We start from the raw sequence: 17,341 nt of genomic DNA on the forward strand, positions 1-17,341 counted from the left end.
CAGTATTTAGATTCCTACGTAGTGCACTATGTAGGGAGCAGAGAGCCGTTTGGGATTCAGCCCCAGTGTGAGAAAAGTGGCGTCGTCAGACTGGCAGAGACTCGCAGTGGTGATTTGGTGACCAAAAAGTACTTATAAACTGAACGTTTTTGCATTAAACAGTGCTGTGTTATCAAATGTTCACTATCATATGAAAAAAAAAATTAAATCATTAAATGCCTGCGGTATTATTATTAATAATAACAAATAATTATCTAAAACAGTGTGTATGTCAACATATTTTATGTTGGCCGCCATTTTGTAAAAGCAATAAGCCACTCGAGGTGGTGAGTTACTGCAATTTTATCACAGGGAAGGGAGTTTTACTTCTTTTTGCGTCGTGCCTAACAACACCCTTCCCCGTGATAAAATCGCAGTAAACCAAGGCCTCTCGTGACTTATTGCTTTAATATTGGGATATGATTAAAAAATTGGCAGTGTCTATTGACACTAAGTGAAAACAGCATTAACTGCACAGCCTGGCCATTTGTACTACCTCCACCTGGTAAATCCTGTGACTACAGATCACCAAAACGCCTATTTCTGCTCCAATTTTCATACTTTCCATGAACAAAAATGAGGCAGCACTGGGAAAAAGCTGTGTTCAAGGGAAAATTGGAGAGCAAGATTAAGCAGAACAAGTGAGTCAATATTTCACTTATTATTCAATCAGCATTAAATAAATAAACAAATTAAACAAACGTAAAATATCAATCTAACAATAACAACCGCCAAAGCTGAAACAATATCTAGGAAAACAGGATAAGGATAGTTATTGTTTTGGCATTACAATTTGGCAGTTGGGTCATTCTCCATTTGGAGTGGGAATTCAAAATCCATTTCTTTCTCCCCAAAATTAAATAAACTTGTCAATTAACATCTATCATCATATATGCAAACATAATTCCAAACACATTTTACAGTCACTGGTGTTTGAATATGGTGTAACAGTGACATTCTGGTTAAAACTGTCTGACTCATTAGCTGTCAGGTGACCCTGTGCAACTATTAAAAATCAGTAATAAAAATGATATCTGGCATTATTTTTGACAAAATTTTACTTATCCAGCACATAACACCAGTGACAGACGTTATGTGCTGCCTGATGAACAGAATTATTAATAAATTAATGAAGTGAGCAAGTGTGACTCGCCTTCTCCTGCCTCAAGATGCTTCCTGTCTGATAAAATCAATTATTTTTAACATTCTACATAATATACTGTACTTTAATATAGTATGTAAAATACTATACTAAAGTACAGTACAGTACATCTTGTATGCGTATATATATATATATATATATATATATATATATATATATATATCTATCTATCTATCTATCTATCTATCTATCTATCTATCTATCTATCTTGTACCCTGCATTTCATTTATCTACTTCAGACTCACTAACTGCATACATGGAAATGTAAACATAAAGCTGTACATATAGTTTTTATTTACATTTTACTGTTACAAAACTGCACATTAGAAATGGTGCAATACTGGTGTATATTAATGAGTATATTTAGAGTCTAATGTGTATATATATTTTCTTTATACATTTAATTTATTAAGTACTCTTTTTTCACTCACCTTCACACCTGTGCAAATGTGACAATACATGTGATCTGATTTTTATTTGATTAAATGTTTATCACAGTAATTATAAAATATTGCCATCCTGCCAACTTCTAGAGCCGGGACGCATTGTGGGCCCATGCTGATATCCACTATTGTTCATGCGCATATCTGCCACTGCCTATAGCAATGCAGATGAATTAATATTTCTAAAATATAGATAAAATAATATTTATAAAATATACAAAGACTAGATCTACCTGGATTAGCATTACAGAGAAATGTACACTTATTTGTAGAAGGTTACAAATGCAGCGCAATGAATACCAGGCAGATATTTTAGCACAGCAGGCCAGTGTGGACTATATACATATATATTTGTCCATCGTTGATACTTTTATTAAAGCAAATATCTGCCAGTACTGATACAATACAGCCCTAAACATGAATCACGATTGACACCACTAACTTATGTTCCATCTGGACTAGCTATCAATGTGAAAATGATCGGAAATCTTTTTAAGCAAAAATCAACCATCTTAGGCATCATAATGTGACACATGCAGAGAAATTACAGAACGTGACTCACTGCAGACGCTTGTATAACTCCACACACAATTCTTCTGCAACTAGCCAGGAATGCCATTTCGCATCATTATCAGTGATTCAACTACCGATTTAACACATCTGCACTCTGACACAGCACATTTTTTTGTGTGTTTTTACCTGCGCTTAATAATCCGATAACTGCAGAAAATCAGATTTTGTCAGTAATCCCATCAAAACATTTACATGCATTTGCGTCATTCTACAGAAACATCCACTTTTTTATCTATCCATAGGCGTCACTGATCGTCAGCAGTGTTACACATAAAGGTAACACCAGAGACAATTTAATGAAAAAAGCATTTTACAAAATAACTGCTACAGAGCATCAAACCTCACGTTGTCAATCATGGAAGATCCACTAAAATATGTAATTTAATCCATTTGTGTTCTATTTTTTCCACAGTTACCTCAGAATAAAGTCGGTCACACCAGTGACTTCAGCTAAAAGCTTCATATGAAATCATGAGCTAAATGAGAAAATCTCTGATAACTGAAAGACTCAGTGGACTCACCATGAGCTTTTCTTCATAGATCCTCAGAAAACAGGTAAAAGGAAGTCGAGTGATGTCATCAGTGTGATGTTTATTTCAAAATAAGAGATTTTTTTGCTACGCAGTAACACCAGTGACACGACTCCTGGGGACAACTTTCATTATATATTTTATAATATTTATTTGGCATTTGTTTACTTTGTCATTTAATTTATATATTTCATACTCATGTATAGATTATTGCAGTTAAAATTGCAGCAAAACTAATTTTTTTCTTCAAAATATGGCCTCAGCCTTTACACATGACTGTGAGGACGAGCTCTTCTGTGGTGCTTGGAATTCTATATGATTGATTTGAAAACGAATATTGCTAAACTGACGGCTGACGAAGGTGTAACTGTTAAAATAACATTGTATTGTTTTATTTTAAAACGTTTTTCAAGTGTAATATCTGTAAACGCTAGGAACACAAAAATGGACATTTCTGTAGGATGACCCATTTCAGTAATCAGATACTGGGGAAACTCCAAGTCTACATGAGTCACACAGTAATCGGATTTCTGCTTTACAAACCAGCCAATAAACTCACAGAAGACGACGTGACGTAAACGTAACGTAAAACTCAAACTTCATGATGTGGCTTTTAAAACATTGCGCAACTTCACTTGAAAATATGAACATACATCATCCAGAACCCACATGTAAAACACAAGGCCCTCGGGCCAAGTCAGGCCTGTGGCACAATTCTATTCGGCTCACAAAATTTTTAAAATTTTGGGCCGTATTAGACACTTCCTATCTTTTTGTCTTAAGATCTAACAGGTGAAGACTAAGAAAAATGAAAGAAATCAGAGTAAGAGCACACATGCACTGAGAAATCTGATTACTGAGCTAAAATCCAGCTCTCTTTGAGTGCGTATACATGCACTCAATGATCCGATTACAATCAGATTTCTGCAGTTATCCGATTATTCAAATGGTCATATAAACACCATACTCAGATTTCTCAGTGCATGTGTGAGACCAGATGGTGGACGTTGCGAGACGCAGTAAAACACTTTGAGTGGCGCTGAACCAAACACAAAATAAAGGATTTAAATATTCTTTATCTTCTAGATGATTTATGTTCACATTTTCAGGTAAAGCGGCGCAGTGTTTTTAGAAAAAAGCCACTGTAAGAAATCTGAGTTTTATATTATGTCGTCTTCTGTGAGTTTGCCCCATTATCTGATTACTCAAGTGCATGTAAACATGTTGATCGGATTACTGCCAAAATCTGATTTTCTGCAGCTATCAGATTATTGGGTGCATGTAAATACACTCAATATCAGATTTCTTAATTGGATTTCTAGATCACAGTATGGTGTTTACATGACCATTTGAAAAATCTGAAAGCTGCAGAAATCTGATTATGATCAGAATATTGAGTGCACATAAATACACTCATTATCAGATTTAATCTGATTTCTAGATCAAAGTATGGTGTTTACATGACCATTTGAATAATCAGATAACTGCAGAAATCTGATTATGATCGGATTACTGAGTGCACGTAAAGGCACTCGCAGAAAAGCTGTTTAACTGACTCCAGGAAAGTTCAGGTTTCTACAAACTGTGATGAAAGAGAAGCGCTAAAACCTTGAAAGCCTCAAAAATACAACATTCATAAACTGCTGCCCAGTGGTTCCAGCTGCTGATGTGCTGCCAGAGGGTCATGGGTTCAAACGTGGACCGAGTTTGATGGGAAACAGGCCTCGTACCAAAGGAGCAACGCTGTGGTGCTGCAACATGGAACACGCGACAGCCTGGTTACTTAACAACGTTGGGACAGAAAGTCCATCCTGAGTCAGATAAAGCGAGGATCACTTTGAACGACTTCCAGATGCTGCCTGGGCCCCTGCTGCGGAGCCGGGGAACGCTGGGGAACGCTGGGGTATGGAGTTACGCAGACAAAGTGGTGAGTCATCGTTACAGAAGAACAGAACGGAGGGGAAACAGCAGGGCAAAGTGCTGATGGACTGATACCACACGCACTCACACACCTTACAGCCCAACACCTGAGACGGCTGAAGTCTGCGGATTGACGTGGCTAATGCTGAGGAGTCAGAGTACAAACCCTATCTCTCTCTATCTCTCTCTCTTTTCCAAGAACTCCACTCCCCACAGTCGGGGTGGTCAATAGGACATAAATACGCTCTTCACATGGTTCTTCAAGGGTTCTTTAGTAAAGAAAACAGCTCCACATAGAACGCTTTGCATGATTAAAGGGTTCTTTGCATACTAAAATGGTTCTTCAAACAGACGGAGAATGTGCTGTAGATGGTTCTATATAGAACCGTTTTGAAAAGGGTTCTTCCAGTTACGATGCCCAGCTCCTAACAGAAGAACCCTTGCAGAACCATCTTTAAGAGTGAAGAATTAAGCAATACTTTGAGACGTTTCATGATACAGTACTTTTAAAAAAGATGGTTCTTCAAGGGTTCTTTAGTAACAAGAACAGCTCTATATAGAAACATGAACTCAATAAACCCTTTGCATGATTAAAAGGTTCTTTGCTTACTAAAATGGTTCTTCAAACAGATGGAGAATGTGCTGTAGATGGGTCTATATAGAACCTTTTTGAAAAGGGTTCTATACAGCACCAAAAAGGGTTCTTCCAGTTACAATGTCCAGCTTCTAACAATAGAAGAACCCCATCTTTCAGAGTGAAGAACAAAGCAATACCTTGAGACGTTTCATGATACAGTACTTTTAAAAAAGATGGTTCTTCAAGGGTTCTTTAGAACGAGAACAGCTCTATATAGAAACATGAACTCAATAAATCCTTTGCATGATTAAAAGGTTCTTTGCTTACAGTACTCTTAAAAAAAATGCCGGTTCCTCAAGGGTTCTTTAGTAAAGAAAATGGTACTATAAATAACCATGAACACTCAAAAGAACGCTTGGCATGATTAAAGGGTTCTTTGCATCAAGAAAGGGTTCTTCAGATGGAGAATGTGCAGTAGAGAGTTCTATATAGAACCTTTTTGAAAGGGTTCTATACAGCGCCGAAAAGGGTTCTTCCAGTTACAATACTCAGCTTCTAACAATAGAAGAACGCTCGAAGAACCATCTTCCTAAAGAGCGAAGAATTAAGCAATACTTTGAGACGTTTCCTGATACACGATACAGTACTCTTAAAAAGCATGGCTCTTCAAGGGTTCTTTAGTAAAGAAAACGGTTCTATGAAGAACCATGAACACTCAAAGTCATTACTCATCCCTAATACGGAAGGACTGACTGTACCCACGATATGCTCAAAAAAGCTCATCACGATATATTTTACCGTGATAATGGTATCATATCATATTGCCCACCCCCTCATATCGTATTGCCCACCGCTTACGTGGAAGGACTGACTATATCCACGATACGCTCAAAAAAGCTTATCGTTATATATTTTATCGTGATAATGGTGTGATATCGTCCACCCCTCGCTCAAACCTATAACTGCCCTGAAGCAGACAGGTGGCTGCGAAGGCGATGCGCTCTCTGCGACCCTGCTGTAATCTGAACACGCCCTGATTGAGGGAACAAAAATGCCGGCCTGAAAATCCTACTGTGAACACCGCTCACCCGCTGCCATAAACTCTTATTGCTTAATTCCCCGGCCCGCCCCAAGAGACAGGTGGCTTTCGAAGAGAGACAGAGACGACACGGGAGAGAGGAAGGAGAGAAAGAGAGAAACACCTGCAAAGTTCATTTAGGGTGAACAGGCAGGGGCAGAGCGAGGACAGAGAGAGAGAGAGAAAATGAAAGAAGTGGAGTGTGGAGCCCGTGACAGGAACAGAGACAGAAACAGAGAGATAGAGACGGAAAGAAAGACAGGCCTCCGCTCGTGTCTGTCAATAGGACTTTAAATCAAAACGAAAGCTCTGCCGGTCTTTATATAGCTGCTGATGATACCGAGAAAGCTGAAGGTGAGCACGTGCCGACAGACTCTGTGTCTGGACGATGCTATCAGGGCTAACAATAGGGCCGCTAGCCCGTTCGCAGACATCATTAGCCCTCAGAGGAACCACGCTAAGCTGAGAGAGACCCACAATCGCAAAGGTCAACAGTCATACTTCTCAAAACACCAATCACACGGAAGAAACCACATTGAAATGAACTGCGTGGGCCAGGGGTCACTTCTAGACTGCTTCGTCATGGTGGCCACCTCCAAAGCCTGACAGCTTGATTGATTCATCTCTCGGATGCTGTCCTTATGTTTTCTGCCTTATTTTGGTTGGTCTACAGCGAAATTTGGTTTGGCAGGGGCTGCACCTTTTTTGCCCAGCCTTAGGATCGTCCCTGGACTGGGCCTCGCTGCAGTGCGCTGCACTCCCACACGATAGCGAGGCTTGTTTTGTGTTCTTATCAGTCGCTATCACTTCCATACAAATATGCACAGCTAAATCGTAGCACGCCATGCAAACACGGAGGGCACGGATAGAAGACGACCCCGTTAATGCTGTCCAAGTACTCCGACGAGCAGGCCAAGGGCAGGGAGAGCCCTAACAAACACAAACTGACAAATGTTAAAGCTACACCACACCGCTTTAGCTTTTAGTGCTACTTTTGGCACACTGCAGAAAAACAACAGCTTGACCTTCATGCCGTGGCGTCGCTCTATGGTCGATTTATGAGATTAGTCTAACCGTGACACAAATGCTTTAGAACATCCACTTAATAATGAATCAGTGAACGTCAATTATGCGTGGAACCTCACCTCTCCAGCGAAGCTAAATGAAGAAAATTGGTTCCAACTCTTCAAATCAAGACGTACAATAAATAACTCGCTTTACTTAGCACTTCAATTATATTCTGTATCTTAATCTGCAAACCAATAATAAGTTTTATTCACCAACTACAAGCCTACAAATTATGTGGTTAGTACTATAAAATTTATATGCATTTGTGAGGGCAGGTTTAGATTTTATGACACCGTACATACCTGCAATGGAAGAAAAAACACAAATAAAGTACCGTCCTACCTTTCAGCTGCTCTGTGACGCTCTGTCCTGCCCGTTCCATCACTCTCCCGTCCTCCCTCTCGTAACGGTCATCTAGAAAGCTGGCTGTGGCCTCTGAGAGGTGCACCTTCCCGGCCATGCCCAGCTGCTCCATGAGGTTGGCCAGGTTGACGTCATTGGACCACACGTCAAACTTGAAGCGCTTCATGCCCAGGATGCCGCAGAGTACTGTTCCCGTGTGCACGCCCACACGCATGTCCACCGTCTCACGCGTCTCCTGACAGAATTGCTCGATGGCCTGGATCATACCCAGGCCCATCTCCACGCAGCAGTAGGCGTGGTCCTCACGCGGCTCAGGGCAGCCGGCCACACAGTAGTAGCAGTCGCCGAGTGTGCTGATCTTCTCGCATCGCGTCAGCTCGCACAGGCGGTCGAAGCGTCCAAAGAGATCATTAAGGAGCCCCACCAGAGCATGAGCCGACTTGTTGGCACTCATCTTGGTGAAGCCCACGATGTCGGCAAACAGGATGCTGACAGGCTCCATGCGCTTCATGTTGAAGGGCCGGAAGATGATCTGCCCACGTGGGATGGAGGTCTTCTTGCGCTTGTTGTTCTTAGGACTGGAGGATGAAGCTGGGCAAGCAGAGGCGGAGGCCTGGCAAGTCCCTGTGGCGCTGTAGCGCTTGCCGGAATTCTCGCTCTCATCGTCACCCTGCTTCATCAGCTCATCGGCCACCACCCGCGGCATTACAGAGTGGATCATGCGCTCTTTGAGCGCCTTCTCTACCTCCAGCTCCTTCCCATGCATGATGGCCTGGCCCACCTTCAGGAAAGTGCTGCGTGAACGCACCTCCGACATGATGAACAGGTGGATGCCGATCACATGGGCGCACAGGTGGAGGAGGACTTTGCCTGGTGCCAGCCACAACAAGGACCCGTTAGGTTCTACCTGGGTCAGGTACAGCCAACCAAGGGTCTCGAACAGAACCGAGTATAGAAGCCCCAGCAGAACAGAGGCATACAGTCTTAGGTGGAGCATGCTGTAGAGCAGGAGCAGCACCTCCATGCACAGAGAAAAAGTTCCTACTGGCGAGATACATGGAGCGGGATCGGGCGGCGTTAGAGTCCTGTTGCCGTCCCTTTGCCACTCGTAGTGAAAGAAGCTGGCCGTCTGCGTCTGTGGTGCCAACGTGACACCAAACGTGAAGATGATGAGAAGCAGGGAGGCCTGGTTATAGAGCCGCACATAAGGCCGCGAGAAGGTGAAAATTAACAGGACGAGGCACAGGACCAGTAAGCTGGCCGTAGGGAGCAAGAAGGTTACGAGATCACACTGGGAGCTGTTGATCCCAAAGTAGATGCTCCAGAGGATCGCGGCAGTGAACAGGTAGAAGAGCACGTAACGGAAGCGCCTCTGCGTCTGCGGGAAGCACCTCTCTCTGCACGCCTCCTCCAGGATGGCCGAGTCAAATTTGGGGTCCCAGCACTGCGCGGCCGAGCGCTCGAACAGCTGCGGCACGGTCCTATGACTGCGCAGGCTGGTCATCACCGTCCTGCGGACGTCGGACTCCCCTGAGCTGCTGCAGCTGGACGAGATGCTGTACTTGCAGGGTTTGGGGACTCCCATCAGCCTCGCCTCGCCCGCACCCTTGCCCCCGTTCTCCGGCTCCGGGTGAGCGTCCATAACCCGTACGGTCAAACCTCCTCCTTTGCTGTCACAGCTGACCTCCGTGCTCCGGGTTGGTCGCTCCCACTGCTGTCGTGGAGATGCCATGACAAGTCAGCTCGGGGCCCGATTAGTCTAACCGCATGTCACTCGGGGATGCTTCGCAGAGAAAAGATGAAGGCGGATGGAGGGTAGAAGGCAAACAAAGCACAGTTTCTGAGCCCAGCCTAAGAGCAGACGTGTTCCCGTGCTCCTCTGAGCCCTTGGGTCTTGTGATGGACCGTCTCAGACTCTTGAGCAGTTCATTATCCAGGCTCGGGTTGCGTCAGCACTCAGATCCCATTATGCTCCGAGGCTCTGAGGCACTTGTGTGTACTTTTGCTCTTGCCAAGGCTGAAAATGCCGTTCATCCGCTCCGGCCTTCTGAGTAAAACACATCGCTTCGATTTGCCCTCAGGCCAACACACTCACTCCTAAATCACACTTATGCACAATTACAGGGCACAGAAACACTTTTAGCACCCCAGAAGTGACTAATTTTCTTTTTCTTTATCTTTGTAATCCTCTCTCGTCCCTTAATGTCACGGATTCCCTTTCCCTTCCCAAGCAAAGTCAGTGAAAACGAGCACAATCTTCATATTTACAGATGACGGACGCCTTTTCCTACCTGCAGCTGCTTTCGTTCGTTGCATGTTTTTCCCTATCCCTTGTTCATTAAATCGAGGCCTGGTAAGTTAGAAGTTTAAGGGAAATGAAAAATGGAGTTTACAACAACACTCCCCCCATTTTCGAGCACGTCAACTCCACACAGACGGTTCCCAAACTCCCTAACGTGAAATACTTCCCCTCACGCTGGCTCAAACGATCACTGTTTCAGCTTAATACAAGCAGCGAGACTGTTTTTAAGACATGGTAGTTTTTTTTTCCCTTTTTCTACGTCTGCGCTAGCCTCCAGAGCCCACTTAGCCCCTCATGCCCGTGCTGTGGAGAGGGGCATGTTGGGCCTATTCCCATGGAGGAGCCCCGTCCTTTCCTGAACTCCCAATCCGGATATCACCCCTCCGCGTCCCCGCGTTCAAAAACTCGCACGGCAGCCTGACGACTTCGACGAAAATAGCGTAAAAACAGCCGTAAAAGTACTAAAGTGACGTTCCCTTTAGCGTGAAGCTACAACACGGCTGTTCACATCTGGCTCTCACACACACACACACACACACACACACACTCTCATACACACACTCTCTCACACACACGATACCAAAATAACTGAAAACCGGAGCAGATCAACGTCAGCCCCGAACATACTGTGAGAATCCGGATAAAGTGAGGAAAACAACTTATTTTTCTTCTTTACCTCCACCGCCCGGACTCCTTTTATGGCTTAGTGGGCACAAATAGTCGACTGGCCTCCTTAAAAACCCCAAAATACCCAAACTGAGAGGAGTCTGATCCGGCAGCGTTAGTGTTTTCCACGGTGAAGTTGTCTCAGGCCGTCGGTCGGCTGGGCAGCGGCGGCGGCGGCGGCAGCTCGGAACGCCACGCGGAGGAGAAGCAGCTCAACCCGGCGTAGCTCCTCCATAATAACGGCCTCCTCCGACCAGCCGCTACATACAGCGGGGAAATACGAGACCCGCTAGCGTTAAATAATCCGTGCGGAGGCTCGGAGTGAGGGAGGCTCGGGGTGAGGGAGGGAGTGAGTTAGTGAGCGGCTGCCCTACTGGAGCTGTTCAGTCGTCTCTCTCTCGCTCCCCCTCTCTCCGTTGGCATGTCAGTGCCAGGCGACGCGCACACACACGCAGAGCCGCTTCTGCGCCTCTTCCGTCCGTTAGTTGGCGTGTTTTTCTGCTCCCCTCTCCGCGGAGCCCCGCCACGCCGAACCGAACTGCGCTCTGCTCTCAGCCCGGTGAGGAGGAGCGGGAGGACGGACACAGACAGAGCTCCTCCACCATCTTCTCTTCCCCAGCAGCGCTGGAAAAAACCTGGGGTGTGTGTGTGTAAGTGTGTGTAAGTTGGCCTCAACGTTTAGAACAGAGAGGGAGGGGGAGAGTGAGGGGGGCGAGACAGGCGGGAGCGCGCACACGAGGAGAGACTTCAAATGGCGGCGAGCACGCAGAGAGAGAGAATAGACGGAAGATGAGTAAAAAAGAAAGATGAAGAAGATAGAAAGAAGGAAAACGAAGTTAGAAAGACAAAAGAAGAAAAAGAGAGAGAGATGTAAAAACAGATAAAGAGGAGAGAATAAAGAGAAAATGAAATAGAGTGAGAGAAGATAGAAACAAGCAGAAAGAAAGGTGAAAGGAACGATAAAGAACAGGGGAGAAGACTTTAGAGAGAAGGGAAGAAGAAAGAGAGAGACTGAGAAAGAAAGAAAGAAAGTTAACGGAAAAGGAGTATAAAAGAAAAATGAAGGAGAGGAAAAGAAGATAGAAAGAAGGAAAATGAAGTTAGAAAGGAAATAAGAAGAAAAAGAGCGACATAAAAAGAGAGATAAAGAGGAGAGAATGAAGAGAAAAATGAACCCCTAACCCTAGAGATGAAATAGAGTGAGAGAAGATAGAAAAAAGGAGAGAAAAGGGAGAAAGGAACGATAAAGAACAGGGGAGAAGACTTTAGAAAAAAGAAAGAGAGCGAGAGAAGATGAACAAGGGAGAAGTTGGAGAGAAAGAAGAAAAGGGAGAGATGTAAAAACAGAGGGAGAGAATAAAGAGAAAAGTAGAGATAGGAAGAAACAGGGAGAAAGAATTATAGTATTAAAGAACATTATTATTATCATTATTATTACATTATTATTATTATTTTTGAGCCCTGTGTGTGTAACATATATATATATATATATATATATATATATATATATATATACATATCATGCACATTCAGTGATGTTGAGGTCTGGACTCTGGGGTGGTCAGTCCATCGTTCAGCTTCTTTGTTTGATGTGTCCGTCTCCTTTTCTCAGTGAGGTTCTTCTTGACAGCTACACATCCTTTCAGACCCACAGCGCTGAGTCGTCTTCTCACAGTGGAAGGATGGACAGAAACACCTGTGGATGTTTTCAGATCTGAAGCAGCTTGATTTTCTCCTCTCTCTCAGAGATGAAAGCTTTAAGAGCTGTTTATCTGATGGGGACAGTTTTGGTGTCTACCAGGTCTTCCAGGTGGTTGTTAGGCCCATTTTCTCTGGAGCTTTTAATCATTTTTGAGCTTATTTTGGAAACCTTTTTTGTTTTTTTTTATTTGTCTTTGTCTTTCTCTTCCCTTAAGCAAGTACTTTATCTTATGTATGTAACCTCCTTAAAATATCTCCTGAAAAATGAATAACTTGTACATTACGGTCGTTTTGACTGGAAGTGAAGTGGATGAAGGGTGGTCTGTGACTTTTGCACAGTACTTTACGTAACTTCCAACGTTGATACATAAACATTTGTAAAATGTTGTAATTGAGACCAAATCTACTTGGATAAGCATTACAGAGAAACATAATATCTAGCACAGTAGCCCAGGAGTCACTCAAAAGTTCTGAATAAGTACATCATCAAATTTCAGTTTGAAATATCTGTCAAAGTTAAACATCTTTCTGATGGCAATAATTTCTTTTTGAGCAAATATCTTGCGATGTTAATATGATTCCGATACTAACGCATCCCTATTTGACTAGCTATTAGCCAATGAACAAACACAGAGCTCAAATAAACAAACATTGCTCACTGCTGCCCTCTAAAGGTAACAGACCAGTCAGAAGTAGTAGGGGCAATATAGTTTTTTTTCCAGTGTACCAGTTGAAGTTCTTTTTAAGGTATTAGTTTTGTCATTACCGTTATACCGCTATGCAAATAAATGCTGATAACATGACGTACAAACAGTGCAAAACACACCGATTCCTTCACCTCTCGTGTAGTGAGCTGAGGTCAGTTAGTCCAGTTTGTTGCCAAAGCAGCAGATTATAATGAGTTAATGAGTTAAATGGGGGAAAAGAGAGTGGAAGGAAAAGCCAGTCTCTTGGGGTTATGTGTTAGCCAGTATCCTAGCATGGAGTCTAGCTGGCAACCCATGTGCACCGCCGCCAATGGTGCTCCTCGCTCAGCCAGCTCCTGTCAGGCGATGCCACGGTCTCAGCCTACAAACTGAGAGGCTCCACAGCTTCTCAACTAAAACCGATAGTGTGAACAGCTTGTAGTATTTACTAAATTCTAGCAGCGTCTGATGCTCGTAGATTAAGAGATGCACATACAAGAGAAATGACTTTCGGACGTGAAACAACATTCAGCACCACTCAGAGAAGCCACTCTGGACTTTACATACACTCCCCTTCATCTCATAAGGGTTAGAAAGCATTATTGACATCCGTCTATATATCGTTCATTTCTGTTTTCACTATTTTGCACCGAAAAAATAGTTTAGATTTATTTCAGCTGTTAAATATGGTTCTTATTAAAAGTGAAGGATATCTAGAATAATATGCCACCGCTAATCTACTAAAAAGGTCTACTTAAGCATCCAAAATGGTTTTATTTGACAAAAATATACATAAATACACTATAACGTGATACATACCGAAACCATTGGTAATCTTAATTATGCCGTTATATACGTTTTTGCCACATTCGCCCACTACTAGATAGATGTTGCTTTAGTAAGGTTCATGGTGAATCTCAATTAATATGCTTTCCGCTTTCTTGTATTTACAATCGTTTGCCTCAAGCAAACAAATAAAAACACACCCAATTCATTGTTTGTTGCAATGTAAACATATGATTGTGAAAGCGAACAACTGTGGAAAATAATTGTGATAACCCGACACATGAACACACCTATACAGATACACATTATAATCTCATTAAGAACTTTCTTATATTATATAATATATAAACATACACCTGCATTCGAGCACAGCCCTTAGTGTTGTTTATGCACATTGTACACCGATCAGGCATAACATTATGTCCTTGTTTCTACGCTCATTGTCCATTTTATCAGCTCCACTTACTATATAGGTGCACTTTGTAGTTCTACAGTTACAGACTGTAGTCCATCTGTTTCTCTGATACTTTGTTAGCCCCCTTTTACCCTGTTCTTCAGTGGTCAGGACCCCCATGGACCCTCACAGAGCAGGTACTATTTGGGTGGTGGATCATTCTCAGCACTGCAGTAACACTGATGTGTGTTAGTGTGTGTTGTGCTGGCCTGAGTGGATCAGACACAGCAGTTAGGCTGGAGTTTTTAAACACCTCAGTGTCGCTGCTGGACTGAGAATAGTCCACCAACCAAAAACATCCAGCCAACAGCGTCCTGTGGGCAGCGTCCTGTGACCACTGATGAAGGACTAGAGGATGACCAACACAAACTGTGCAGCAGCAGATGAACTATGGTCTCTGACTTTACATCTACAAGGTGGACTGACAAGGTAGGAGTGTCTAATAGAGTGGACAGTGAGTGGACACAGTGTTTAAAAACTCCAGCAGCACTGCTGTGTCTGATCCACTCGCACTAGCACAACACACACTAACACACCACCACCACGTCAGTGTTACTGCAGTGCTGAGAATGATCCACCACCCAAATAGTACCTGCTCTGTGAGGGTCCATGGGGGTCCTGACCACTGAAGAACAGGGTAAAAGGGGGCTAATAAAGTATCAGAGAAACAGATGGACTACAGTCTGTAACTGTAGAACTACAAAGTGACCCTATATAGTAAGTGGAGCTGATAAAATGGACAATAAGCGTAGAAACAAGGACAAGGTCATAATGTTATGCCTGATCGGTGTGTGTTCCGGCACAGTACCTTTTTATTGCTGCAGTAACGCTGCTATTTCAGTCATATGAAATTTCTGTCCATTGCACAGGGTAGCGCTGTCGCCTCACACCAAGAAGGGCCTGGGTTCGATTCCCCGGCCGGGTAACCAGACTCCTTTCAGTGTGGAGTTCTTTCCGTGTCTAAAGACATGCAGTCAGGCCAATTAAAGATACTAAATTGCCCCTAGATGTATGTCTGTGTGTCTTCCCTGTGATGGACTGGAGGCCTGTCCAGGATGTTTCCTGCCTTCCACCCAATGACCACTGGGATAGGCTCCAGCACCGCCTGCAACCCAGGAAGATAAGCTGCTTAGAAAGTGTGTGTTTGTGTGTGAGCTCGACTTATTTTCACTTAGAAAACCAACAAGTCATTTGATCTGAGGCGCCCAAACATCTGCAAACAAATTATACGTCCATAAGTTTGTGGACACCTGCTCATTCAATGTCCAAGGGTATTAACCGGTTGTTGTATCAACAGCCTCTGCTCTTCTGAGAAACCTTTACACTAGATGTTGGAACATTGCTGTGAGGATTTGATTGCACTCAGCCTATAGAGCATCATTAAGGCCCGCTACTGATGTTGGATGATAGAACTGATCCTAGAGGTGTTGCTCCATCACTCCGGAGAACATGGTACCACTGCTCCACAGTTCAGCGCTAGGGGGGCTCTATACACCTTGCCACTGGGCATGGTGACCTTAGGCTCATGTGTGGCTGCTCCATAGTGTCCCATTCTATTGGCAGAGCTTTTCTACAGAGATTACAGAAGCATTTGAACACTTGAGCCAACTTAAAGTAGCTGAATTCACTAATTAGGCCCAATCACATTTTTTCTTCTTTTTACCCCTACCCCTTGTTTTCGAGTGTCACCCTAACCCCTTACAAGGGGTAGTGGTTGAAATATTGCCCTAAGAAATGGGACAACCCTCAAAAAAAAACAAAAAAAAAAAAGCATTGCTTCATTAACAGCTACTAGCGCTGCTCTGTAGGCGACCCTGCCAGTCTGCAGTGACAGCAGAGGAGGGTAAAGTTCAGCTCCTCACTGCTGGGCTTTAGTTACATTTAGGGCATCATTTGCCTTCAAAGAGGGGGCGATTATTTATTATCACCACCCCTAATTCTTCAGTGATGTGAAGCTGAAGTCCGATATTCACCAGCTTCTTGTTTGAGTTTTCCCGTTCCACCTTAAATGGTGCAGCAGTTACATTCTGGTGCTTCAGGCATCAGAACTGCTGGACTATTTAAGGTGGAATGGGAAAGTTAGCTAGCTAGCTACTGAGACATTAGCATAATTTTAGCGAATTCTTATGCTTGTTATGAAGAAAACGACCATAATACACTGAAACGACATTAAACTAAGATAATACAGTGGTTATCGTAATTTTTTAACGGAGAAAATTTGTGGGTTTCTTTGGTCTCTCGTTCAGCCATCTTGCCGGTTTTTCTTTTTTTCTCATATCACTCTGTTTGGAGTCTCTGAAAAACCTCCGTTTGGAGGGCCATGTAGTCCGAACACTTCACCCTACCCCTTCTATCTCAACAAAAATCGGGTCACCCTGCCCCTAGACATGAACACGCAAAACAGAGGGCTAAGGGCCAAGTGGTAGGGCGAGGGGTGAAATGGGACTGGGCCTTAGACAGGTTGTCTGAATACTTTTGGATATATACTGTATCCATAAGGGTTTCTGTGTGTTCCCTCACAGCTGAGGGTCACAGCCGGACAGAAACTTGGACCAACCAGTCATAAATTCATTCCAGCTGATATCACCCTGCTATGACCCATTTAGCCTGAGTTTTTCCAGATAACTGTCCCAGGTAACAGTATCTCAGCTGACTGACCCAATAGTCTGCTCACCGGGGTCATCAGGGTCAGATGAAGAAAAGTGCATGTTAGGCTTGTTATTGTGAAAAGCTGATGTGGTGGTAGGCCTTAAAAATGGCACACGACGTTGAACATTCATTCTGAAAGCATTTAATCGATCACGACACCTGATATTAGTCTTGGTGACACATTTAGGAATCCAGTTTTTACTCTTTTGTTGTAATTCAAAACTAGTCTGAGTGTGTGTGTGTGTGTGAACGAGTCCACAGCATGGCTGTAAAAACGCATCTGTCCAAGACCAAAGGTGACTGCTTCATATGATGCAGGGGAGTTTCATAATTTCCTTATTACA

General features: G+C 43.4%; 1 protein-coding gene across 1 annotated transcript in view; it reads right to left on the reverse strand.

The window, feature by feature from the left end:
- adcy9 (adenylate cyclase 9) overlaps window positions 1-11,766 on the reverse strand; it is an 80,914-nt gene extending 69,148 nt beyond the window's left edge. Inside the window, exon 1 of the mRNA XM_036565142.1 lies at window positions 7,733-11,766. Coding sequence (XP_036421035.1) covers window positions 7,733-9,485 — 1,753 coding nt within the window. The 5' untranslated portion in view covers window positions 9,486-11,766. The remainder of the gene's footprint in view (window positions 1-7,732) is intronic.
- Window positions 11,767-17,341: the final 5,575 nt, after the last annotated feature.

This window comes from Colossoma macropomum, unplaced genomic scaffold (genome assembly GCF_904425465.1).
Source record: "Colossoma macropomum unplaced genomic scaffold, Colossoma_macropomum, whole genome shotgun sequence".
In the NCBI taxonomy this organism is placed as follows: domain Eukaryota; kingdom Metazoa; phylum Chordata; class Actinopteri; order Characiformes; family Serrasalmidae; genus Colossoma; species Colossoma macropomum.